This window comes from Annulohypoxylon maeteangense (genome assembly GCF_022496945.1).
Source record: "Annulohypoxylon maeteangense strain CBS 123835 unplaced genomic scaffold GGS22scaffold_5, whole genome shotgun sequence".
NCBI classification, from domain to species: domain Eukaryota; kingdom Fungi; phylum Ascomycota; class Sordariomycetes; order Xylariales; family Hypoxylaceae; genus Annulohypoxylon; species Annulohypoxylon maeteangense.
Genome location: NW_025953252.1, coordinates 1,769,655 through 1,796,107, shown reverse-complemented (window position 1 = coordinate 1,796,107; position 26,453 = coordinate 1,769,655). Strand labels below are relative to the sequence as shown.

The window sequence follows — 26,453 nt, the reverse complement described above, 5'->3', positions numbered from 1 at the left end:
ATATTAATAAAAATAAAAATTATCGTTTTTATTTTTTAATATAAACGTAAAAATTTTTATTTTTTATTTCGATTAATATAATAAAAATAAATGTTTTTTATTTATAATAATTTTCGATATTTACGTTTTAATAAATTAAAAATATTTACGTTAAAAAATTAAAAAATATAAATAATATAAAACGGGAAAAAAAAAATTAAATTTTAGTTTTAAAAATTTCGAATATAAACTTTTTTAATTAATAATTTTCGTAACCGTTAAAAATTAATAATTTTTTTTCGTTTAAATTTTATAAAATAATTTTAAAAATAAAAACTTTAATTAATTAATTAATAACGATTTTATTATTAATTTAACCGTTTAAAAAAATAATAAATTTTTATTTATTTAAAAAAATTAAATATAAATTATTATCGAATTATTAAATTTATATGTTTTTTTTTTAAAAAATAATTAAAAGATTTATTATTTTTTTATTAATTAAAATATATTTTAAAATAAAAATTTACGTGCGTAATTTATTTTTTTCGCGTAAAGTTTTTTTTTTTTAATTAATTAATAATAAGTTTATTAAATTTATATTTTTTTAAAATTTTTATTTTATCGAAATTATAACGATTTAATTAATTAATTAATTAAATTATTAATAATTTTAAACGATTAAAAAAATTATTAATAATTATAAATGTAATTTTTTTTATTTTAATCGAATCGATTAAAATTAAAAAAAATATTTTAATTAAGTTATATTAATTTAAAAAATAAAGAACTTATTTTTTTTCGAAAAATATTTTATTATTATTAATTTTAAATAAATATATAATTAAGTTTTAAATTTAATCGTAAATTAAAATTAAGTTTAATTAATTTTAATATTTTAATTAATTAATTAAATTAAGTTTTTAATAAAATAATAAACGTTATTATATAATAATTTTAATTTATTAAAATTAACGGCCGTTAATTTAATTTTTAAAAGTAAATTTTAAAATGTTTTAATTAAAAAAAACTTTATAAATAAATATATTATTTCGCACGGTTATAATAATTAATTTAAATATTAATTAAATATATTTAATATTACGAAATATTTTAATAAAAATAAAAACGTTTAATTAATTAAAAAATAATGTAAATTAAATTAAATAAAAATAAAAAATAAAAAAAAATAAAAAAAAAAAGTATAACGGAATATATATTAAAAAAAGTGGCCCGTGGTAAATACGAGCTTTTAATTGGCTAATTTCGGGGCACCCGAATAAGGGGCGATTTATAAAAAGGGGCAACTTATATGCGGTTTAACTTAATATTTTTACGGAGAAGTGTAAATCTACGTAATTTTTAATTGTTTCATCATCTCCTCTCGAGATGTGACCAAATTGATTGTATCTAGGTAGGTACCCAGGAGGTAAATACCTACACTTTCTTGGATCACGATATTGGGAATTTGGATTGGTTTTATCCATGTGTAATATGTGGGGATAGGTAGATCGCGGGGCTGAATGAGCTGACTTGTTGTCCGAGCACTTGGTATGGCGAAAACGAAACCTCGAAAAAATAAACACCGAGCTTCACCACAACGACAGCTCTAGTCAATTCTCCCAAATGGGTCGTATTATTCCTATCACTGACAGGCTAGGCGATACTCCTAAAGACGAAACGACGTTCCACCTGTTTGATCATTTGCCTCCAGAAATTCGGCGAGAAATTTATATCTTGGCTACACCGCCTCGGGTAGTGTATGTGAAGGAGGTCGGCAAAGACTCGGATGCCTGGCAGGACAGATGTGATGAATTTAAAGAGACATGCCGAACTACACCCGTCCAATTCAGGCTTCACCCCGATCTTACTTATTTCGCGCATAACTGGGCTCCGCGGCTTGGACCGAGGCTATGCTCACATAATCAGTTACTTTTGGAAGCCTATGGCTTCACTTCCACAAAGCGCCCATACCAGGCTTGGGTTCCTACGGAAGATACTCCGGAAATTCCCTCATCATGGCTTGCAGATAACCCTAATACGGCATGGGCCATGGCGCGGGATACCTCTCTCTATAGCTCGGCGCCAATCCCGCCTTTCTTGCATGTCTGTTCCGAATCTCGCGAAATGCTTAAGCGTTACGGGTATGAACTGGCGTTTGGTACCCGCACCGACGAACCACAGACCTGGTTCCATTTCGAACGAGACACGCTTTATGTCGACCGCTTCTCATCCGACGACGACGAAGGTATACTTGTGGGCGAGGGATGCAACGTCGGCCTATTCCGTCCCATGGATCTGCAGCGTGTCAAGAGACTAGCTATTGCTGGCGAGTTCGAGCCTATACCAAGATATAACGGTGATACGTCAGAGACATTAAGATTGATTCCCAATTTGAAGGATTTATTTTTGATCATTTGGAATCCCGAAAACATGAAAAGGTACTGGGATGATGACAATAATAAGACTCCTAATCCCAAGAGCCACCACGTTTGCGTATCTGTAGATGAGCTCGATTTCATCCCGTCTCTGTCAGAACGCGATCGTTATACGAGTTCCCGCTCCATGTACCGTCATGTGAAGGGATACAAAAGTCGTAGCGGGCCGGTGCCTGATCTTAGTCGGTCCTCTTTTGACTACGCGGAAAGTCGGTTTCGGGAGCTACTTATAAACGATCGCCAGAGGCTGATGATATCCAACCATCGCGACCAACCGACACATCCGTGGAACGTGCCGCGTGTGCATTTTGCGCACGTGTGTTCATTGGAGGTAGCTGGAAACATCTTCTTGAAACGTCGGTTGTTCTGGAACCGATTCAATACTACGAAGAGTAGACTTGCTCATGGTAGGATGTCGAAACGTCAGGCTGTGAATGAAGAATCTAGGCATATACCCGAATATATGGATATTGGCGAAGCATTCCTAAGAGCTAACGAACCAGACAAATATGAACGGTGGGAGTTTTTTCTCGCCCATTGTTCACGCTACTATGGTCGGAGAGATTTCACCGTGCCTGTTTCCGCAGAAGAATTATGGTGGCTAACCAAAGCTGTGGTGTTCCCACCTCAGCTTACTATCTTGTAATTCTAGAGGTGAGTAGTTCCGACTGAGCGGTTACTCCAATCTCTGATGTCCATAAGATACCTATATTCATTTACTCGGAAGACTGACATGTTATATAGATGATGAAATACGAAATTGTTAGTATTATGTAGAAGGTACCTAGGACTCAGGTAGGTAATACGCCACAAACCATACTAGATAGGAAATTAATAGCCGAAAATGACGATCGATTTCATACCTACCTCCATTTTACTCCAAGAGACAACTCAGTGTTATAGACATTTACTTCTTTCATCATACATAGTAGGTAGAATTGGAACTTGGAACTTGACACGCACGTTCGGTAAGCCGCCCTCCCCCATCCCACTTTCAGCTTTGGTATAATACTCATAGAATATGCCTAATCCCGCTTATCATGCAGGTTGGAGCAAACGCACCTTACGACCCAGAAAGACAAGATCGTCCGGGGTTCATTTCCAGGCGTTTGCGATCAGAGTTATTATCGGTCACAATGGCATCTGGCCGATTTAGCGGGCATGGCGGCCGCGTGCATAGTCCCCAAGATATAGCTTGGTCTCTCACATATCAGCTTGCCACGCAATCTGTACGCCCCCAAACCATGGCATTGTTAGTTATCGCAGATTTACCGTGCGGCGTCAAACGAGGCTCTCCGACCAGTCACGGAACGCCTCCAACTCCACGATTCCATCGGCAAAAGAAAGACGGAAGAAATGATGCACATTCATTCTGTATGCGACCATCCATTGATAGACCAGGCTAGCACATTATTCGAGGCCTCGTGCTCCTGTATGCACGATTGCCCTTGCTATTTTCCGTGTACCAGCGATGCAACGGCGTCTCAAGCACTATACGACTGCCCCTTACGGACACGCACTAGTCCGAATGGTGGCCGCAGGTAACATCACGGTCCCTTGGATACCATAGTGGTTGGCTCGCGTTGTCTAGAGCCTTACTCGGCGATGACATTGTTGATGGAGATGCCGTGCTTAGGGCCCGGATCGTGGCTTTCCACATGCAGATACAGCTTATTATGTTTTCTTAATATTGACATGGGGTACCTTGAGGAGGCTATTCGGGAGACGCAGTCGGAGTGGGGAGAGAGTGAGTGAAAGTGAGGCTCCCGGTAGCAGCGCCATCCCCTTGCTATCCCGTTATTTTGAGATATTTTCCCAGCTCTTTTTTTGGAGGGACGCGAAGGGAAAGGACTGCTAGAAGCAGAGACAATTCTTTTAGGGTCAATATCAAGTGTTCCGATCTCTTGTTCCATTTTTCTTAAGCATTATGGCTGTTATCTCAACTTTACTCGTCAATCCTACCCGCCCCTCCCGCTCAACGACCCCTTTCCCTCAACCAACATCCGATAGACAACCCTCCGTATCGTCGCCCGCCGAATTATCTGCGAAAGTATCGGATGGAGAGCTCGAGGTAAGGGGTGAGTTCATGACCCTTACAATAACGGAAGATGGGAGTACTTGCATTACGGTCGTCGCCCTGGGCAACACCCTACAGGAAACCTCTGATTGTTGCGAGCCGGCTCCTGCAACGGTAGAAGCATCGACAACCACCTTGGCCCCCCCACCGTCTAGTTCAAGCGGCGACTCCTCTAATACTGCCTTGATTATATTCGGTGTAACGTTCGGTATAGCTATTTTACTTCTCATTCTCTGCTGGTGGTTCTGCTGCCGGGGCAAGCGAACTACACCACCACCACCATGCACTGAGGCATATCCACCGTGTCCCAAGCCAAATCCACCATGTCCCAAACCACAACCATGTAAACCACGGCCAAAAAAACCGTGTCGCCGCCCTATCAACTGTCTCCCAGCTTGTCCTTCTTGCGTACAGATTCCGGTGAGTAGATGTGTATATCTCAAAGGACATTACTAAGCTATTTCCTTCTAGGGACCACCAGGACCACCCGGCCGTAAGATACTCCCTTTCTCTATTTGAATTTCGATTTTGTCAATAATCATTGGCTCATACGTTCCCTCCAATATCAATATTTATAACTCTACCTCTACCTCTAAAGAGGCTCCTTACTTAATGTTGTTATTTTAAGTATGGCCAAGATGCTAATGTCATCATCTATAAGCTCCTGGAGAGAGGGGGCCTATTGGATTAAGAGGACCCACTGGGGATAGAGGCGAATTAGGACCTCAAGGGCTGCAGGGATTGGCGGGAGACCAAGGGGAACCAGGGCCGGTTGGGTAAGTAGTTTCTTCTAATGGCATCATCGTATCACATTTTATTAACTTTGGAATAGCCCAAGAGGACTTAATGGGTAAGTAGTTCCTCCTGATGGCATGATTTTATGTCAATTTTTTAACTTTTGAATAGCGCAATAGGACCTCCTGGGTAAGACCACCATCTGAAAAAGTTAACGAATGTTATTAATCCCCAAATAGTCGTGATGGAATGCAAGGGTTGCCAGGGTATTGTCCCCTTGGGAGATATCTAACTATGCTTTATTCATTGACTTTGCCCCAGTCGCGATGGGATTCAAGGGCCAGAAGGGCCAGAAGGGTAATCTCCTCGAACAATCCATGTCCTCTTTTTTACTACTAACATAGAAATAGTCCTCCAGGCGATCCAGGGTAGGATCAATCTTGTCAAAAGTAGTTTTGTTCTTCCGTTAACTTTTGAATTCCTAGCCTTGATGGTGCTCAAGGTATACCAGGGTATTGCCCCTTTGAGCTTTGGTTATCCATGTTCTTTTATTAACTTTGACATAGTCGCGATGGCCTTCCAGGCGTACCAGGGTACGACTTTCCCGGAAACACTATTTATATTGTTTACTGACCTTTTCATAGTCGTGATGGACATCCTGGACCCGAAGGGTATTGTTACACGAAGCCTTGATTTTGGATCTTATTAACCTTTAAGCAGTCCTCCCGGCGTACAAGGCGAGGCCGGGTCAGTATGACTGATATCTAAAAGTTTCGTTTCAGCTTGTTAACCTTTAATTAGCAATGATGGAGCACCGGGGTACTACCCTTTCTGGACGTGCCATGTCTTATTGTTAACCTTCTTTTAGTCGCGATGGCATCCAAGGTTTACCAGGGTTAGCACCATTCTTTTGAAACTTGGTTATGCCTCCCTTACTAACCCTTTCATAGCCGCGATGGACTCCAAGGTCTGCCAGGGTAGGTGCCATTACTCCATAGTCTTGCTTTGCTTTCATGTTAACATGGATATAGTCGCGATGGAGCTGAAGGGCCAGCTGGGTATGGTTCTTGAAAATCACCTTGTGTTTTCGTCGTTTATTAACTTTTGAACAGTCCTCCTGGTGATCCAGGGGAGCCCGGGTAAGTACCTAGTATCCATCCCTATTTTATCATTCGATTGTATTTATTAACTTTTGCGTAGTCCCGCCGGTGCTGAAGGCAGACAGGGGTTAGTATTATTATCTGAAGAGTTGATTACCTAGGTTGGTTGTGCTAACATTAAAATAGCCGCGATGGCGCACCGGGCGTACCAGGGTATTACCACCTTGGAGTTGACTGGTGTCTTTTACTGACTTTGGGACAGTCGTGACGGACCTCAAGGACCTCAAGGCCAACAAGGACCCCAGGGTCAACCAGGGCCTCAGGGCCAGCCAGGGCCTCAGGGCCAACCAGGACCAGCAGGGTAATTGACTACATTAAGTCTAGCTACATTCTTTAGCTTACCTGTTCACAGTGAGAATGGCGAGAGGGGTGAAAGAGGCGAGAGAGGTTGGAGAGGTGAGAGAGGCGAGCAAGGCCCACGCGGGTTAGTATTCTAATTGGAATGACTAAATTGTAGCGTTTTTATTAACCATATCTAGCCGTGATGGTCAACAGGGGGCACCCTGCCGGGGAGGAAGACGAAGAAGTAGGGGAAGCAGGAGCAGTCGAGACGAACCTTGCCCACCAGGTGATTGTTGTAATCGTTGCCGTCGTAAGTGTGGAGGTCGCTGTGCTGGTCTCTGTGGTGACTGGAACTCGTGTGGGGGGCATTGTGGCTGCAGATGTCGCTGTTGTCACATTGACATAGAGATATACAACTAGTAGGAACGGATTATTGGTACCTATCTAGGTACCTGGGTACACACTGGGTAGGTAATTAGCTGGGATTCCGGTAGGCTTTTATGGAGGGTACCTACCTAGTAGCTAGGGATGTACACGTACCCTACCTAATAGGATACTAGGTAGGCATCTCTAATATATTTCATGTTCTACCTTACCTACCTACCTATTTAATATAAATTTGATGAACTTACATGTGGTGGTGTAGGTAATCATGTTATGTTAGACGCGCCCCCTTTCACTGCAGTTTCTATCCAATAGCTGTACCTACCACGATAGATACCTAGTCATTGGATCATCACATGTCACATGTCACGATCTTCATTTACGTATCTCTTATGATATTGGAAGTAACCACCCAGTAGACAAGATATGTACTTGCATGTACCTACCTTATCGTTGTAACATCGAACCGACTTTGAAGTTGATTTTAGGTTTTCGGGATGACTTGTGAGGGGTGATGTCCGGATCTTACCGGAAGATAGGGGTCATTCGGGGGGAAAGTGCAATCCACCATCTTACTCGCATATCTTAAAGCGTTGTATTTAAGTATCTTCGTCCAATACTTCCAGATTGTTTTTTCTATCTACCTAGTATTTCATTTATTGTAAACCTCTATAAGTACCTACCATCCAAATAATAGAGAAGACTATATTAGGTATGGAGGAGCGGGGAAGGATGTTTGTGACGGTTTGATAATTAGCGTATCTGTTACCGTTACCGTAGAGTGGAGGTCGGTAAGCGGGTCGGTGGGAGCGGTAGGATCGCAACATACGCCTTCTAACTACTTTCCCCTTCTCCAACATTGACTGGAAGACATCTATAGTCCCAGGTTCATCGGGATCCGACGTCGGGGAGGTTCTCGCCTGGTGTCTTGTCGATTAAATGCCCTTCGACGATTCCAATGTAGAATTTGTTGAAATATTAACTACTTACTTCTAAGTAGGTAGTCTTATATTTCAGACTTCTAACAGGCTTTGCAATGCACATTTTCCTACTATAGCTCACCTAGCTATGTCATCATTCATCTACTTAAACTCTCCGGCACGAGACCGGCTGTATAAATCCGAAGGTGTACAGAGTGGAACTCGGGAGTCGGTTGTCCTTACATTCCACAAGACAATCCCGGAGTATAACGAGACGAAACTCCACAGCTTACCGGATGTGGCAAAAGAGCTGGGTCTTAGGCATGTCCTATTGAAAGATGAATCGAACAGATTTGGTTTACCGGCATTCAAGATCTTAGGCGCATCGTGGGCCGTGTACCGTGCCGTGGGATCGCATCTCGGGCTCCCGGTCCTAGACGCAGGCATATCCTTCGAAGAAGTTGGTGTCAAAGCTAGGGAAGCAGGAGTCCAGATTGTGACAGTCACAGAAGGGAATTGTGGAAGAGCTGTGTCGCGCATGGCAGCGAAGCATATGGGAATCCCGACAAAGGTGTTTGTGCCTTCATTCATGGACGAGAAGACGCGCGCCAAGATAAGAAGTGAGGGGGTTGAGGTCGTAGCAATTGATAAGAGTTACGACGACGTCATCCCCGTTGCGTTGGAGGAGGTGAAAGCCAGAGAAAATACGATACTGATACTAGATGTTAGCGTGGAGGGATATAGTACTATCCCACAGTATTTCGTCGAAGGATATAGCACAATGCTTGCGGAGTCGGATCGCCAAGTTCTCGAGTTGACGGGTGGGAAAGCGGCTAGTCACGCTATTGTGCCTGTAGGCGCTGGATCTATCGGAGAGGCTGTCACAGCGCACTTTAAAAACAGCGCTCGGTGGAAGGATTCCGAGCTGGTAAAAGTTCTAGGTGTTGAACCTATCACGGCATCATGTCTCTTTAACTCTCTGAAAACAGGAAAAAGCGTTTCGGTGCCTACGGAGGATACCATCATGTGCGGGATGAATTGCGGAACTCTATCTACAACGGCGTGGCCTGTGCTTAGGGACGGCATAGATGCTGGTGTGGTAGTGAGTGACTTGGAATCACACAACGCGGTCCAAGAACTTAATGCTCGTAACATTGGTGCCGGTCCTTGTGGTGCCGCTACACTGGCCGCGCTGAGGAGGGCTTGTACGGATGCGAAACAGGAGTTAGGTCTCGATGATACGTCAATTGTGGTGTTATATTGCACCGAAGGCCAGAGGGAATACCCGGTGCCGCTGTAAGTTAGAAATAACATACCTATTGAGATTAAAGGAGTTTCGTATATTTCTGAAATTCATGCACAAGCTTCTTCCAGCTTATGAATTCATGACCATTCTTAATCATATGTACATGTTAAACGCCTAGCTTTATCATTTGATGAAAAGCTCTGGTCCGTCCGGATCCACGAAGGGTTTAATTCGTTGCCTTGAGGCATGTTTTGTGCTGGCTCATCTCGCAACTAGCATATTCATACAGTCCAGCCTCTTTTCTCCTCCAGTTGTCTTGCCCATCGATCCGAGTTTTACCATAATCTCTAGAATCCCATGGCATAGAGGAAGTTGAGAACTTGCAGCTTCTTATGGCCCTGTCGGAAAGTTATTAGTACAGAAGACCACTGGTCGTCAGAATTATAATCTCACCCTTATTATAATATGATTTGTTGTACCGTTCAAGGTTATATCGCCTTGTGGTAGTTCTAATACCTCCTGAAGGTCTTTCTTTAGAATTTGTAGGTCGCCCTCTCCGTTCTTTAAAAGCGTAATTCGCAAGTTTCCACCCCGTTTAGTCTTATGGTAAACGGATAAACTGTTGAGGCTGTTCCTTCCGACAAAGTAGGGCAATGGGGCTTTCTCCTGCAGTAGTGGTTCCGGTGCGGTAGACTCTGAGGGGAGAGGGATGGCGGGTTCTTCGATCGATTCACTGTCACTGGGCTGATTAGTCGTCGAGAGACATCGTGTCCGTATTGGCAGCGCAAAGCGTGTCAATGATGCAGAGAGAGGCGCTGGATGTGCTGCTATGGGTCGGAAGATCCTAGGTAATAACATAGCGAAAGCGTTGTTGATGACTTGGTGAGTTTGATTGATTGAAAATTGAAGCTTCTTTTTTTTCCGAATGACGATTCAATATGTCGTATAAATGAATAAAGCTTCATATCAGGTATTTCGGTAGAATGTCGGATAGATAAGCTTACTTTGACATTGTCGATAAGCCTGAGTCGGCTGTCCCACAACCCACTTTTTCCGAATTATTCGCTCTTGCCCTCACCAAACTGTGCTAAACCTCCGTGCCCCGCCAAAGAATTGCAACAATTAACTTGGCGATAATTTTCTCCAATTCTAACTCTGTTAACATCAAAATTCTTACGACCGCACCGCCGTCCATCATTACTCAAATTTTGATCCCCGCCATACCTCAACACCGAATCTAGATACAAAAACACCGCGAACATGGCAGAATACGATCTCCTGCCGAAATTAATCAGCCACCTCGATCGCCATCTCGTCTTTCCCCTCCTCGAGTTCGCAGCCGGTCAACTCCCCGAAGACGCCGATGATGCCTCCGTCCTAGCCATCACCAAGGCCAAATATGAGCTTCTTAAGACTACCAACATGACTGACTTCGTCGGCAACCTGAAGGCAGAGCTTGAGGGTCTAGAAGAGGCCCCAGCCGAGTTCAACGACATGCGGCAAAAGGTTATCTCGCGGTTAGAGCAGTTCGAGGAGAGCACTAGCAAGCTCGTCGATCTTCTAGGACGCGAAGATGTCGTTGGAAATCTACGAAGCGACAAGGTTGCTAACTTGGAGTTCCTCAAGAAGGACCATGATGTATGTTTTAATCCTACGTTGCAACTACTATCTTCTCTTTTTAACACGAATTAGGTGACGATCGATATGGTCAACGCGCTCTACGACTTCGGAAACTTCCAATATAGCTGCGGAAACTACGCCGCCGCGGCCGATCTCCTCTACCAGTTCCGTGTGCTGTCTACTGATAACGACAAGGTCGCCGCCGCGACGTGGGGAAAATTCGCATCCGAGATCCTAACTACGAATTGGGAGGGTAGTGTGGAGGAGCTTCAGAAAGTTAAGGAGAACATCGACACCAAGTTATTCAACAACCCTCTAGCGCAGTTGAGCCAACGTACTTGGCTTATTCACTGGGCCTTGTTCCCCCTCTTCAACGATGACCGCACTCGCGACGGGCTTTTGGATTTATTCTTCAGCCCGGCCTACATCAACACCATCCAGACCAGCTGTCCGTGGATTCTTCGATACCTCACAGCTGCCGTTATCACCGGACGCGGCCGAACCCGAAACTCTGGACAGCACCAGAAGCAGTTGAAGGATATCATACGCATAGTTAAGCAAGAGGCATACGAGTACACAGACCCTGTCACCGACTTTGTCCGTGCGCTTTACATCGACTTCGATTTCGAGGAGGCGCAACGACAATTATCTCTTGCCGAGGAAATCCTACGCTCCGACTTCTTCCTGTTCTCCGCCGCCGATGTCTTCGTCGATGCTGCGCGACACCTCATCTCCGAAAGCTACTGCAAGATCCACGCTCGCATCGATATCAAGGACCTGAGCGCGCGCCTAGGTCTTGGCGAAGATGAGGGTGAAAAGTGGATTGTCAACCTCATCCGCGACACCAGAGTGGATGCCAAGATCGATTACAAGGAGGGCACGGTGGTGATGAACCACCCTCCTAGTTCCGTTTACCAGCAAGTCATCGAACGAACCAAGGGCGGCTTCTTCCGAACACAAGTGCTTAGCGCTGCTGTCGCTAGATAGGATCTGAAGGATGAAGATGATGAAAGCGAACGTACAGCATGATGTTCTAATGGACGATACCCATTAAATAGACATGATAATGCGCGCATGGGCCAAAAGCGGGATAGCAGAGATCCTTCAATGGGTTTTGTCGACGGACGACATGCATCAACGGCGTTTTGGGGGTTCTGGTACATGGTACATGCAAGTGCGGTAGACTTGTAAGGTAGCATCGATTTGCAAAAAACTATTATTTCTAGTCATCCATTCTTTGCTACGCCTGATGTGCTTCTTGCCCCTATGTCAAGACGATCCCGTTACACATTTTTAGACGATATGTTGACACGTGATGTTTTGGAGTACATTTGTGCTGGTACCAGGTAACGTAAACTCGTAGCTCCGCGTTCCGTTGCTGTGTACCCATCCATATTAGGTTACGTCATGACAATAGATTATCAAATTTACACCAGGTTGTTGTTTCCATCGAAGTATGGCAAAAAAACGTCGGTATTACTTGATGGAAGCGACGGGGTGGAGATTGATAGGTACATGTCACTGTCCTACCACCCGACATCTCTAGTACCCAGTTTCTTCTCTCCCCATTCCCCATTCCCCATTCTTCATCTTTAATTAGGTATCCAAACAACACGAACTTAATCATAACAACTAGATTTTTTTAAAAAAAATGGAGGGAAGGGTAGGGAAATTGAGAAGACTGAATATCCCATCTGATTACCTCGAGCGAGTCTATGCCGGCGTCCTTGGCAAAGTCATCGGGGTGTACATGGGCCGCCCTTTCGAAGGCTGGACTCACCAACGCATACTTAAGGAATTGGGACACGTCCGGTACTTCGTCAATGAGCGGCTTGGCGTCCCTATCGTGGTCACAGATGATGACGTCTCTGGCACTTTCACCTTCGTCCGCGTGCTCGAAGAACATCAACCCACGCTGCGTGGGGCCGAAGATGTTGGTAGGACATGGCTTAACAATATAATTAAAGACCGCACTGTGTTTTGGTGGGGAGGGAACGGCGTGTCGACCGAGCATACCGCGTTCTTGAATCTGAAGAACGGAATTCGGCCTCCGATGAGCGGCTCTACAAGGGTGAATGGAAAGACTATCGCTGAGCAGATCGGCGGTCAGATTTTCATCGACGGATTTGCTATGGCGGCCCCGGGCCAACCGGCGGTTGCTGCGATACTGGCTGGGTCAGCCGCGTCGGTGAGCCACGATGGAGATGCCTTGGCCGCGGCTCGGATGTGGGCTGCCATGGAGGCCGAAGCTTTCGTATCCAATAACGTGGAACATCTCCTCGACACTGGTATGCGGTTCTTAGGTTCAAATGGCTTGATACGCACTATGATAAATGATGTACGCGCGTGGTGCGAAGAAGACAAAGACTGGCTAAAGACACGCCAGCGTATAGAAGATTATTACGGATACGACAAGTTTCCCGGTATTTGTCATGTTATACCGAACCACGCGATCATGATCATGACATTTGTCTACGCTGCGTCGGATTTCGGCGAGGCGATGCATATCGTGAATACATGCGGCTGGGACACGGATTGCAATTCAGGGAACGTAGGATGCTTGATCGCTATCATGAACGGAATATCGGCGTTTGACGATGGTAAAATCGGCAAGACTAGGGGGGCCGGTGGACTACTTGACTGGCGTGGCCCACTGGCTGATAGAGTATTAATATCGAGTGCTGATGGCGGATACTCGGTCAACAATGCTGCGAGAATCGCGTACGATATTACGAATATGGGTCGGCGACTTGCAGGTGAGCAGGACTTGATCCCTCCGAAAAATGGCGCGCAGTTCCATTTTACTTTGCCCGGAAGTGTTCAGGGGTTCCGGACTGCTACGACGCCGAAATACGAGACTAAATATCGAGCATTTATCGAGCAAGGTGTCGACCGTTCGACTGGGTATAAAGGCCTATCAATCAATTTCTTTGGTTTGGAGGTAGGCGAGGAAGCATTGGAGGTCATGACAGATACTTTTGCGCCACCGGAAGTGCGTCAGATGGAATTCTACGAATTGGCCTGTTCTCCCCTGGTCTACCCCGGGCAGACCCTCAAGACAACGCTAAAGGCCGATCGAACGAACACAGCGCGTGCCAGCGTGCGCTTGATACTAAGGGCGTATGAATTCACAGATGAATTCAAAACCCTTACCAGTGACCCAATAATCGTTACGCCGGGCGCCAGCCAGAACCTCGAATGGGTCATCCCAGAGAGCCTAGGCTGTCTACCTGTTCAAGCTATAGGCCTTTCTATCTCACATGGTTATAATACGAAAGCTGCTCCGTTAACCGGCACAATATGGGTGGACTATATGTGCTGGACTGGCTCTCCTAAATTGACACTCCTCCCTGTCGACTCCAAAGTCGGGCCGCGAAGTTTTTACAAGCAATCCTTCGTCAACGCGACTGATGTCTTTAACATGATGGACGAAAAATTCATCATCGCGCAAGACAGCGGCGAAGGAATGGTGTGCTATGGCACTAGAGAATGGACTGACTACCGTGTTACGTTCAATAATTTCGTGATCACCGGCAACAGGCGCACGCGCAACGGAGTAGTCTTCAGAGTCAACGGGCTGCGTAGATACTACGGTTTTTTCTTCGTCCAGATGAACTCCAACAAAAAGGGGGTAGTGCTAGCCAAGACCACGGACGAGAGCACGTTTGTTTTATCAGGCCAGGAGCTCGAGTGGCAGGTCGACGTGCCGTACACTATTAATATAGCTACGGCGGGACATAAAATATCCGCAAGCATCGAAAATGAAAATATAGAATTTAGTTGGTTTGATGATAGGTATCCTGGGGGTGGTATTGGACTCGTGGTAAATGACGGGTCAGCGCTTGTAGGAAGCATTGAGATCCGAGGTCCGGATACTGACGATGGGGTGGGAACTAAGAAAAAGGGGAAGAGCTTGACTTAAGAGACGATAACAGTATACCCAAGACTGTACTTGTAACTTCTGTATAAATCGAGAGTAGTAGAAAAAGGTGTTATTACCTAGTATTATACGGTTTACTTACCTACCTACTCGGTACCTGCCTAGGTACTTACCTAGGTACTTATAGATGTGCGGTTAGTCAAACTGTACGAGGGCCGACAGTAAGGTTATATATCTAAAGAAGGATACACATTGTAACAATTCCTCAAGGACCTGTTAGAGTCACTTAGCTCAGTTGGTATGTAGGGTGGAGACCACGCGAATCTTCCCATGTACAGGATCGAAGCTAACATATCGACATTCGCTCGGGGTTCGAAACGGGTTCTTTGGACTTGTTCCTTTTTTTCCTTTTAATTTTTTTCTCACTCATACATTTGAGTGAGTGTATATATGAAACCTCCCAAGATTTACCTTATGGCTTATCATTTACATTGACAGTGGTGATAACTAGAGGTCGGTAGGTACTGAGTATAAAGAGTGCCAATTTTTTCCATTTTCTCATTATCATCATTTTATCAACTAACACAATCGCATCTACCGTATTTATGTCTTGACTCGTAGTCTCATATACGCACGCACGCGCCATGAATATACTGACCAAAGTAAAGCATCGCCGCCCTCTTCCCCATCCATATTCCCATCACTCCCTTCCAGCAAGCCACACCCCACCCCTCAGCGCCTCAACAATACTCTCCCTCAACCACCCCTCCCCGCTCCATTGTGGTGGCTTCTGCTTTTGCTTATTATGCTCGATCAGTGTCTTAGATTCATCCACATTCCCTTTCGCTTTCGCCTGCTGCCTCTCCTTATCCCGCTCTTCTTGCGCTTTTCCGGCTCTCCAATCAGCCCACTCAAAGAGGCCCTTGAGACCCAGTAAATCGTCTCTATTCCCGCTATTCACGATGTCCTGAAGCACGAGGCGTGCGTCGACGGCGCTGACGGAGCCGTTACTAGCGTCTGGGCCGGCGAGGCCGCGATCGAGAACTAGCTCGCGCTCCGCGTGCGTAAGCTTGTGAAGGGTAGGTACGTGGTCGAACAACCATTCGAGTGGCTGCGCCGTCGTGTACAGAGACCAGCCGCTGAGGCTGCCGTTGCGACCGAGAGTCAGCATTGTCGTCGCGAACGGGCTGTCGCTAACAGGCCGTCGGCGGAGGTAGAGCGCCTGCGAGCGCGAGAACGCGCCTGCGTATTCAGGGTGTATTTCGAAGTTGAGCTCGTGGTTCCAGAATTCGGGAGATAGGGTCCGGACAATTTGGATGTCGCTGAGTGGGGGTAAGAGGCACGGTGTCATGCGCACGTCCTCCTCTTCCGAGTTCTTGAGACGGATGACGATGGGCATTGTTACAGGGGCGTTTGTTGCTACGTCTTTCGTGACTAAGCAGCGTGGATCGGTGGCTAATACCCAGAAATGTCGGAACGCTTGTAGGTGGCTTTTATTGTCTTGGACAGAATCTGGGAAGACGGGGTAGAAAGCAACGAGTAGTGAGGCGATAGCTAAGTTTGAGGTGTTAAAAGTCTGAGTACCACAACCAAGGGAAAGCACGCCCATTGCCATATGTGTCGCCATGTGCGAACCGTATGTCGTTTCGAGATCGTTTCGACTGTGAAGAGACCGAAGGTACCGGAGAACTTCAAGATCACATGTGCCGGCCATCACGGTTGCACAGGATAGTGCGACGACATCGAGGCACATGCTCGCCGTCAGTTGAACGATTCTGTTATCGAAATTGGCTTTAGGGTCAGGGTGATAACATTGTGAATAGTATTTGCGGATATAAGAAAGTAGGAGGTCGCGGACTTTCACGTTTCCAGATCCAGCAAAGCGCAGCGCTATAGCAAAACAGAGACCTGCTAGAATTGTGAGGAAGGGTAGAAGCGTCGAGTTAAGCGGCCCACGGGAAGGGTGATCTAAGGGATAAAGAGACGGTTGTAACCTCGTATGATAACGACGAGGTAGATTCTTACGGACCCACTCTTGCGTCGGCTCGATTTCTGACCAGAGGATAAGGTGCTTCGCGACGGTGCGCAACAACAAGATATCCGGACGGACATAGTCAAATTGCAGAGGCGCATCAGGGACATCAATTTTTCGGGCCACGATGTGATCTTCCGACTTCATATAGATGAGTGCAATAGCCACCACGGAGGCGGCGGTTGATCTGTCCAGAATATGCACATGCTCAGCTTTCTTAGTTGCTGAGGCTAGAGTGAGTAGTTTCTCTGTAACTCGCATATCATGAAGGCCCTTCAAATCAGTGCCTTTACCAAGGTTAATAAATCCAAGAGCAAAACCCGCTGCCAACCGGTAGCATTCGGTGCGGAGTGGTTCTTCATCATCTTCAGGCTCGATGTGTTCGATTTCAGACATCATGATCTCACTCATTCGACGATGTTGACTATTGCAATAAAGCAGACCGATCCCCATAATACCAGTTGTTTGTGTTAGGGGGGAGAGGTTTAGCTCAGCAGCACCCCGAGGCAACATTCGCGTGACGTGAACAGACAGTAGACGAGTGATGAGAGAGTCCATGGTTCCGATATATGATGCGGCTAGTCCTAAGAGTAAGCCGATTGATGTCATGGTATGTTTCGGCGTCAGATACTTGAAAGCAACCCATTTCGCTACACCTTTCAGATGTCCGTTAAGACCCAACGCCAGAAGGAACCCGGCATGCCTATTGCTTAAATCATTGCCGGGTTTGTTGTAGAGAATCCATGACGTGTCTATTCCCTTGGCTTGGCGGGATATGGATAATCCACCGGCGACACCAGAATGGAAGAAGGCCCAAGCAATTCTCTCCTCTGTGAAAAGTGACTTGTCAACCCCTACTGTTACATTGTTAGGTCTAACAGTACAGTTAAGAACAAAACCATTGATATGAAACTTCTGAGTTAGAAGAGGGAATCGCAGCCCGTAGTTCATCAGACCGCGGCCAGCTGGTATGGACAAGGTGTTGTTAGCAAGCCTTGTGACCATTTCCTTTTGTTGTTCGAGGTAATACGGTTCTGTCCACTCAGGGAGTGGATCTAATCGCATAATTCGTGGTTTGGTCGTGTTAAGCATCATTTTAATCTCATCAAGGCGTCGATCATCTTTGAAGATGGCACGGATCACTGCTTGCTTATCACTCTCCGCGATGTCATCGGAAGGAGCATCATTAAAGTCCTTCACATTCTGACATAGAGAATTGAAATCCCAAGAAGCAATATGAGTAGGAGCCTAATTGGTATTAGTACAACAGCTAATTGTGATAAAACTGTGAAGGGTACTCACAAGCATACTCGTCGAGCCAACAGGAAGCTTGTTCGACCGTGTTAGAATCGAGCCAATGTCACTCCTGTTGACCAGATTAAGTAACCCTTTAGACCATCCAGATGGAGGTGCTGGTTGGCATCGGGCTATTGCGTCTTGGAGAGGTATGAGCACATATTCAGGTAGCGATTCTAATATGGCTGGCGTAACACCACTTTCGTACATTGCCTCCGCGTAATCTATTGGGGTTCGACTTTTCCAGGAGAGTGTTTTAAAGAGGTCCTCAAACATCTTCGTACGAGGGATTACTGAGTACATCATGACCGATCTTATCGGTGGTACGAATGATGACTGGGACGGTTCTTGGGAGAGGCTTGTTCGGATCCAGTCGAAAACATTCCAATATGCAGGCTCTGGGGGTACGAGTAAGATGGATATACTAACATATTCCGACGACTGCTCTGGCCAATCTAATGGCATTTCTAGTTCGTAGGAAGCCACCCAATCACGCCACTTCAACCACCGGGAAATTTGAAGGAGTACGGCTCGTAAATCAACCGACCCCGGAGACGACGCGTGAGAGGATGTCATGTCTAATTTCTGCTCTTCTAAAAGTAGGTGCAGAGCAAGGAAAACATCTTGAGCATACCGTGTTCTGGTTAAGTAATCGTTTTTGGAACAGGTTGGGAAATGCCCGTTCGGACCAAAGGCGGTGTCTCCTTGACTGGAAGATATATACGCCAAAGCGTGTTTGGTGTGTAAAGAAATGAAGGAAGCGTTTTTCTGTTCAGAACTTTGGCGAAACATCGATAGAGAGGAATCGTCTTCTTCCATTATCCATTGCCATGCCTTGTTTTCTATCCAGGGCGGATGGGTTAATGAACCAGGCATTTCATATGTATTCATCGTGTCCCAGTCACCGAGATCGATCTGGGCCCCGCTACTTGACCTAAGATAACCTCTAGATTTTCTTCGAGGTCTACCTTCTACTGGTAGTGTAGTCTCGTCAACTCCAAGAGCTAGATATATTGAGAGTACTAGGATAACAACCGCGGACCATTCGATGTCGACGATGTCAATGTCTTGTTGGCGGAGCCATCCAATAACCTCCCACCAATTGGACATTAACTTCTCTCCACATGATGCTGGGAGAGACGATCGAAGAACTTTGATGACTTTCATCACTCTCGGGGAAGTAGGCTGGAGCTGAATGCGGATTTGGTGCAGTTGCTGATCATCATCATCCAGGATGTCGACGACACCACGTAGCTTGGGATGTCGTAGACCGGCAATCTCCCCGATCACAGGTGTTATAGCCCTACTAATGCCAACATCGCGATTGACGAGACTGCCATGATAGTCGAGGCTACGTAGATTGGCGAGAGAGAGTTTTGGTGGTAACGTAATAGATGTTAATTGAGACCACGGCGCTTGAATGCTAAGTTCCCGTTGGCCTTCAGAAGATTGCGACAGTACGAGAATCATCGAAGTTTCGCCGTCGACTATCTTACAGGAGTCTATGACATTTTGAGCTTTTCTTAGTTGCCCAAATGTCACAACTGTTCTATCATGCTCAGACGACTTGTCCGATTGTAAGTATAGAGTCAATAGCTGCAGGCGTTTTTCCATTGGGTCTTGGATTCCTACCAATACCTGCTGGCGATTGTGCATATCGTCTATAGACTCCGGGCCGATCAAACAGAAAACTTTACACTGTGTTCGTGCTGGCTGCTTCGAAAGAGAATACCGCACGGTGCTGTTGTCGATAGGGACACTATGGATCTTCGTGAACAGTATTTCTTGGGTAAGCCCATCGAAATCATGGTCGTCTAATCCCATGCTATGGAAACCCTCGAAGTCTCCGCCGGCGCGAAGCTCTTCTAGCAAACTGTCTACTGGGGCTTCTAGGAGAGTATTCACCCCGTGACCAGGAACTCCGGTAAAGCTAACACCACTAGTTCGGCCCCGATGGCTACCATGAGATGTGTCTCGTCTTGAATTGGGGTGGTTGGAGATTTGAGCTTGCTCAGAGAATGCTGTCCTATCCTGTGATGCAGATAAATCGGCTCGAGCAAGCATAGAACTTACGCGACGAGAAGTTCGACGGGTCACACCCGATTCCTTTTCAATTCCAAGCGAAGATTCGAGGTTCTCTAAGATCTTGTCGTTCTTTTCAACCTTTTCGCTCTTGCGCGATCGCTTTCCAGGCAGAGGGGCACCGAAACTCTCCCTAAAAGTAGGGTGCAATGGCGTTGTGGCACCGCTGGCCAAGCCTGGCTGCATCGAGCTACGCCGCCTGTCCGTCTTCTTCGTAACCTTTCGTCCATTGATAAAGGGATCTTCGTTACGGATATAGGTAAGTTTCCAAACGGTATACACGCAGAGCTCTCTATTAACGGTCACTGCGAGAACCAACCTCCCCTTGCCTCTCCTATAGGCTTGGTGGTGTGGTATTTCTTCGATATGAATTATCTCTTCTGCGCGGTCAAGGAAATTGGGAGACTTTTCTGAGTTCCGACTACTCTTCCGCTTGGCGGACCTATCGGGATGGGTGACTACCAGCCCAAGTTCCAGCAGAGGATCCGTAAGAGCCACTAGACGTGGCCACTGCGAATCGTTCTTCTCTTCAGGTACATCCCAAAGATTTTCAAGGTTGGAATTTAACCTTAGAGGAAGAGCTTTCGGTTTACCGAGAGTCTCAGTCGAAAATGTACTTTGCTGGGAGGATCGAGCGGATAATGGAGAAAGATTCGAGATGAATGAGTTATGTGGGACTCGAGGGAATTTTAGGCTTGAGGTCAAACCGCTATCAGTTCGCTGCTTTCGCTGTATTATAACACCTCGAGGAGCAACGCAAGCGGATTCAACTTCAAATGGCATATGTACCACGTGACTAGACCCATTGAGGAAGTAAACGTGAGCCTGAGTTTTTAGGAAAACCACCAAAGCCTTCAACAACGGCCTCTCATGGTCGTCGGATCGGCCTCGTTCGCTTGATGGTTTGTTTTCTTGAGCATCTTCGTCACCCTCGGAGTTTGGGAAATAAGTTAAAAGGGCTTGAGTTATGGGTTCCTTCTCAAGCTTAAAGCCGAAAGCTTTTCGAAAAACACATCCCCTAGACCAGATAACCGTATCTTTAGTGACTAGAAGCTCATCTTCACCTTCTTCATCGATAGTATGCTCAACTGTTATGTTCCAGTCATACGACGAACAAGGGGGGTTTTCTGGTAAAAGCTGCTCTTGCAAGGCATATTGAAGTGCAGTGGGCTGGTGCAGCCCAAGCGATGTCACCGAGGCCATACTGGTGGGATGAGATCCATTGAGACAGTTGGACTATCTTTATCTTTCGTGGTGAAAAGCCAAGAAAGAATAGGAAGGATTAAATTGATTTATCCCCGGTCCATCAACTAAAAGTTTCATGAATTTCAAGGATTTGCACCTTCTTGAATTCAAATCGAACATTCGCGCTAAGAAAGAGCAGCAAACGCGACAATGTCAGCAGGCTAGGCTGGGTACATGGGTACATGGGTACAACACAACGCAAAAGATTACCTAATCAAATAAGGTTTAAAGTTTAGATGGGTTGAATTTCAGAGGGTGTAGAGGGGCGCGATTAGAAAACACCTATGATTGGCTAGAACCCTTTAGCGAAACTGTTTCGGTCAGCACTGCAATCGAGACTTGGCAACCTCGGATCAGCTAATAGGAAGCTGCCGACTGACGTAGCTAGCATCTAGGTACCTAACTTCGCGTTCCTCCAATTACCAGTACAAAGCTCCAAGTTACAAAGCTATCAACTCTCAACTAGCTAACGCATATACAGCTGTCGGTCAAGAAGTCTACGACGCCTAACCTTGGATCTCTTCATGACAGCTTTGAGATTACAGTCGATATCATCAATTCTATCATAATTGATCAACGCGACTTGCATATCGCTTTAGCTTCTCAAATTCTTGTTACCGCCCCTGATGTTAGCGACTTTGGTTGATTGCCCGTCATGACAGAAGAGCATCCTGGCTTAGGCAACGGTGATACTAAAGCCCAAGTCCAAACCCCCGACGAAATCGAGGCCAACGTAGATCCTTCGATACATGAACAAGCTTCCAGTCAGACCGAAAGTATCAAAGACGCTACAACAGATTCAAGAGATGGAGGCGAGGAAGGTGATGAAGAAACCGGTGAAGAGGAGGAAGACGATGGAGATGATGACGATGACGACGACGAAGACGAAGAACCGAAGCTGAAATATGCCCGCTTGACGCAGCATATGGGCGCCGCCTATAGGAATGGCGATGCCACCAGTGCATTCCTCGTCGCAGGAGATAAAATGATAGTCGGAACACATAATGGAAACATCGTAAGAATATAGCACGAGTAAAAATGCTTATTATGGACAACTAACACTAAAATACTTAAAACAGCATGTCATTCAGTTACCCGATTTTCAATCTTTGCTCGTCTACCAAGCCCATACCGCCTCCGTCACCAACATTTCGATATCTCCATATCCGCCGCCATCTCTTCCACTAAGCCTCAAGCCCGAAGCTGTTAATCGAGTAGCATCGCAAAGTTCTAGTCGGCCGATGTCAAAACAGTCCGATGGTTCCCCAGCTGGTCAGCGACGGTCGCGCGAACTACCACAAGTTCCCAACCTACCCTCGAATAACATCTACATCGGGACCTCTTCCATGGATGGCAATGTCCGGGTTCAACCTCTTATTGAGCTCAGAGATGTACAGCTGAGGAATTTTGCTCGCCCAGTCCAAGCTATAGCTTTGTCGCCAGATTTCAGGAATGATAGGACGTACTTGTCTGGTGGTACAGCTGGTAGTTTGGTTCTTACTGTTGGGGCGCCGCAAGGTCGTAGCACATCATCGACTACGGGAACTGCTGCGGCGGCAGCGTCGGGTTGGCTCGGCAGTATCGGAATAGGCGCAAATACGGGCAAAGATACAGTACTTCATTCCGGAGAGGGGACCATTAGCACGATCAAATGGTCCTTATCGGGAAAATATGTCGCGTGGTTAAACGAGCATGGTATTAAGATCATGCGCACTAGATTACACCTGGATAGCGCGGATGCAGAAGATGCTTGGAAACGAGTAGGTCATATCGACAGACCACAAACGGAAGAGTGGGAAGAAATGGCTGGTCTATGGAAGGGTAGAGCAGAATGGATTGACGACCAAGCAATTGGGAGTGAAGAGGTAGCGAAGGAAAATGACGCTCTAGGTGCATTATCTCCAGCCGTGGCCAAATTAAGTCAACAAGCGCAGAGACATGATAAAACAATTGAACGACTATTAGTTGGATGGGGTGGAACCATTTGGATTATCCATGTCCATCCTGGAGGTATTGGCGTAGGGAAGAATGCCGGTGAAAGGTCTATCGGACGGGCCGAGATCGTAAAGATGTGCGTATTCCCACCTGGACTTTCTATGGAACATACTAACGTTTTTAGACTGCGCATGGATTGCATTATATCGGGCATTTCGTTATATACCCAAAATCTCCTTCTTGTTCTTGCTTATTGTAAACCGGATGATGAAGAGGATGACGAAATTGAGAATGCGAAAGAACATAAACGATCGGGAAGTGGTGAGCCATCGGGCGGCATCCGTCGCCGCCACAATGCCCAAGCTCCCGAATTAAGGTTGATTGATCTCACATCCCAAGCCGAGGTCGATAAGGACAGCCTCCCAGTAAATCGATTTGAACGACTCTCTTCCAATGATTACCATCTAGGTATATTGCCGGCAAACAGAGCTGCTTCTGTTGTGGCTTCTCGAGGCGCTTTGGAGGCCTTGGCAGGGTTTGGTACGGATATGTGGAACGCTGCTGTTAACCCAAGATCACTATTCAGCTCTGGTGCTAGCATACGAAGCAGGGATAGTAATGACGCTGCTTCGAGCCCTAGGGCTGGAAATACTACAGGAAGTGTCCGAGCAGCTTCTAGGCTGGCATCTCGGACAGTACACCCCAACCTCATCAAGCCGGGCGCAAAAATATTCATTCATAGTCCATATGACTGTATTCTCGGGACAAAACGAGATCTCGGCGATCATCTCGAGTGGCTCTTAGAACATCAAAGGTACCCAGATGCTTGGGAATTATTAAATGAGCACCCGGAGATCATGAATGCGCCCTCGGGGGATTTCTCTGGACCTCTGCCATCTAGTTCGGGCCAGAGACCATCAACAGCAGACGATTTTTATGAAGAAACGACATCCATGGTAGACGACCAAATCAGATTTATGAACTCATCGGCGGAAAAAGAGAAACGCCGGATTGGTGAGCTTTGGATTCAAGAACTTGTTGAAGAAAGGAATTGGGTTCGCGCTGCTCAGGTTGCAGCGAAGGTGGTTAATACTCCCCACCAATGGGAGAAGTGGATCTACATATTTGCCGGAGCTAAGAAATTCGACGAGATTGTGGATTACATGCCACCGGAACCCATGCACCCACCAATACCGGGGACCGTATACGAGGTTGTTCTAGGACATTACATCCAAACTGACAAGCCTCGATTCAAGGAATTACTTGACCGCTGGGGTACGGAACTTTTCGACGCGAACGAGGTTAGTACCGCCCTTGAAAACCAGCTCAAGTTCCGGGACGTGAGAGAAGATAGCATCGAAGACGGCGAGAAGGGACGTGACTGGCGAATCGTGAAAGAGAGTTTAGCTAGACTCCATGAAGTCAGCGGGCGATACCGGGAAGCTCTGAGATGTTACATAAGGCTTCAAGATGCGGACTCCGCGATGCGTCTGATAAGAGACAACCATCTTGCCGATGCTGTTACCGATGATGTTACTAGCTTCATTGCGCTTAGGGTACCGGAAGCAGAGCTTCATCGGATGAGTGTCGCCGAACTCGAAGAAGCTACTTCAGAAGCCATTGCATTACTTGTGGACGAAGCTCAGCGAGGTCTCATCAAGCCCGAGGTCGTGGTCAGACAGCTTGAGGAGAAAGATTTAAACCTTTATCTTTATTTCTACTTCCGCGGGTTATGGCAGGAGTATCGAGATCAACCCGTCGACGAAAGCATATCTCTGGTAGACGAATTTGCCGATTTAGCGGTCCACATATTCGCAAGTTTCGATCGAGAACTTCTTATGGATTTCTTGAAAGTCTCTACGTCTTACACATTTGAAGAGGCAGTTCAGGAGTGTGAACAGGCTAATTACATACCCGAACTTGTCTACTTATATTCTAAGACAGGACGGATGAAGCAGGCTCTATATCTCATCATCGATCGCTTAGCCGACGTTTCACAAGCAATTAGCTTCGCCAAGGAACAAGATGACCCAGATCTATGGGAGGACCTTCTTGAATATAGCATGGATAAGCCACGCTTTATCCGTGCTTTGCTTGAAGAAGTAGGAACATCGATCAACCCAATTACCTTAGTACGTAGGATTCCCGAGGGTCTCGAGATACCGGGTCTTCGCGAAGGCTTGAAGCACATCATGAAGGAGCATGAAATTCAATACAGTATTTCTTCAGGTGTAGCCCGAGTTCTGAGGTCAGAAGTCGCAGCAGCACAAAACCAGCTGCGCAGCGGACAGCGGAAGGGTATCAAATTTGAGGTGATGACCCACGCGCAGGACCATGTCGACGTTGAGGTTAAAGACATACCAATCACCGCAGCAGCAGCAAAATTATCATCGCCCTCTGCGACACCACGTACAGGCGCCACGGGAACTGCGACACCTACCGAAGTGTCAGATATCAACACCTTCACAGATAGCCATCTTCCAAATAGGCCACAATCGAATCAGGACCAGCAAGAAATAAAGCCCGGTCACTGCGCCAGATGCCACGAACCATTCACAGAATGGGAGACGGAGACACTAGTGGGATTTGCCTGTGGCCACGTGTTCCATATTACCCATCTCCTAGATTACCTACATCCGGGCCAGGCTGTTCACCCCGCCGTAGTAGGGAATGCAGACGAGGACCGTTCGAGGGGAGGACGATTCGTGGGTAGCAAAGTTACACATGCGCGACTGATAAGAGATCGCATCGAGGGCGGCTGTCCAGTTTGCAGAAGTAAAAGGGAACTTGTTGAGGGAGGTCACGGATAATTGACGTCACCCATCAACCCGGATATTTTACCCTATTTCTTTCCACTTTCTTTCATTCTAACCGAGGAAGCATTGTTTGGAGTTGGGAGGACACATACCTGACCTTGCTGGATATTTTAGATGAGATGTTACTCGAAGCATTGGATACCTCTGTACCTATACCTAGAAGCTCGATCGATGTTTATGATTGTTCAGTCACATATTTATTTTCAGAGGATACATACGAATCGGAACGACATCCGTCATAGAAGCTACATTTGAAGTTTTGGATACAGCAAGAGATACTTATGTAATCATCTCCCCTATTCCCCTTAGCGTCACGTGCATTGTTA

General features: G+C 46.1%; 8 protein-coding genes across 8 annotated transcripts; 6 read left to right on the top strand and 2 right to left on the bottom strand.

The window, feature by feature from the left end:
- Nucleotides 1-1,352: 1,352 nt before the first annotated feature.
- GGS22DRAFT_119910 (uncharacterized protein) lies at nt 1,353-3,502 on the top strand. Its single transcript, XM_047958202.1, has 3 exons — nt 1,353-3,071; nt 3,162-3,385; nt 3,464-3,502. The coding sequence occupies exon 1, from the start codon at nt 1,606-1,608 to the stop codon at nt 3,061-3,063; it is 1,458 nt and encodes a 485-aa protein (XP_047820818.1). The 5' UTR covers nt 1,353-1,605; the 3' UTR covers nt 3,064-3,071; nt 3,162-3,385; nt 3,464-3,502.
- Nucleotides 3,503-4,436: 934 nt separating this feature from the next.
- On the top strand, nt 4,437-7,474 carry GGS22DRAFT_159105 (uncharacterized protein). Its single transcript, XM_047960744.1, has 22 exons — nt 4,437-4,914; nt 4,966-4,987; nt 5,156-5,270; nt 5,327-5,344; nt 5,401-5,418; nt 5,469-5,495; nt 5,551-5,586; nt 5,640-5,657; nt 5,715-5,741; nt 5,796-5,822; nt 5,874-5,900; nt 5,950-5,976; nt 6,031-6,048; nt 6,098-6,124; nt 6,180-6,206; nt 6,261-6,287; nt 6,342-6,368; nt 6,430-6,456; nt 6,516-6,542; nt 6,592-6,690; nt 6,742-6,813; nt 6,869-7,474. Exons 1-22 carry the CDS (start codon nt 4,504-4,506, stop codon nt 7,089-7,091), a joined length of 1,347 nt encoding a protein of 448 aa, XP_047820817.1. The 5' UTR covers nt 4,437-4,503; the 3' UTR covers nt 7,092-7,474.
- A 216-nt stretch (nt 7,475-7,690) lies between these two features.
- GGS22DRAFT_159101 (tryptophan synthase beta subunit-like PLP-dependent enzyme) lies at nt 7,691-9,346 on the top strand. Its single transcript, XM_047960743.1, has one exon. The coding sequence runs from the start codon at nt 8,124-8,126 to the stop codon at nt 9,273-9,275; it is 1,152 nt and encodes a 383-aa protein (XP_047820816.1). The 5' UTR covers nt 7,691-8,123; the 3' UTR covers nt 9,276-9,346.
- GGS22DRAFT_159099 (mitochondrial large subunit ribosomal protein-domain-containing protein) lies at nt 9,347-10,138 on the bottom strand. The gene is made up of 2 exons (XM_047960742.1): nt 9,675-10,138; nt 9,347-9,619 (listed from the first exon to the last, which is right to left on the bottom strand). Exons 1-2 carry the CDS (start codon nt 10,077-10,079, stop codon nt 9,569-9,571), a joined length of 456 nt encoding a protein of 151 aa, XP_047820815.1. The 5' UTR covers nt 10,080-10,138; the 3' UTR covers nt 9,347-9,568.
- A 172-nt stretch (nt 10,139-10,310) lies between these two features.
- On the top strand, nt 10,311-12,086 carry GGS22DRAFT_119736 (putative eukaryotic translation initiation factor 3 subunit 6). Its single transcript, XM_047958201.1, has 2 exons — nt 10,311-10,859; nt 10,914-12,086. Exons 1-2 carry the CDS (start codon nt 10,482-10,484, stop codon nt 11,826-11,828), a joined length of 1,293 nt encoding a protein of 430 aa, XP_047820814.1. The 5' UTR covers nt 10,311-10,481; the 3' UTR covers nt 11,829-12,086.
- Nucleotides 12,087-12,492: 406 nt separating this feature from the next.
- On the top strand, nt 12,493-14,946 carry GGS22DRAFT_178947 (ADP-ribosylglycohydrolase; the record flags this gene model as incomplete). The annotated part of the gene is made up of 2 exons (XM_047963633.1): nt 12,493-14,707; nt 14,909-14,946. The coding sequence occupies 2 exons, from the start codon at nt 12,493-12,495 to the stop codon at nt 14,944-14,946; spliced, it is 2,253 nt and encodes a 750-aa protein (XP_047820813.1).
- Nucleotides 14,947-15,250: 304 nt separating this feature from the next.
- Nucleotides 15,251-21,471, bottom strand: GGS22DRAFT_119732 (uncharacterized protein). Its single transcript, XM_047958200.1, has 2 exons — nt 18,056-21,471; nt 15,251-18,001 (listed from the first exon to the last, which is right to left on the bottom strand). The coding sequence occupies exons 1-2, from the start codon at nt 21,332-21,334 to the stop codon at nt 15,422-15,424; spliced, it is 5,859 nt and encodes a 1,952-aa protein (XP_047820812.1). The 5' UTR covers nt 21,335-21,471; the 3' UTR covers nt 15,251-15,421.
- A 330-nt stretch (nt 21,472-21,801) lies between these two features.
- On the top strand, nt 21,802-26,424 carry GGS22DRAFT_119731 (uncharacterized protein). The gene is made up of 2 exons (XM_047958199.1): nt 21,802-22,391; nt 22,456-26,424. The coding sequence occupies exons 1-2, from the start codon at nt 22,032-22,034 to the stop codon at nt 26,119-26,121; spliced, it is 4,026 nt and encodes a 1,341-aa protein (XP_047820811.1). The 5' UTR covers nt 21,802-22,031; the 3' UTR covers nt 26,122-26,424.
- The last annotated feature ends 29 nt before the right edge of the window (nt 26,425-26,453 follow it).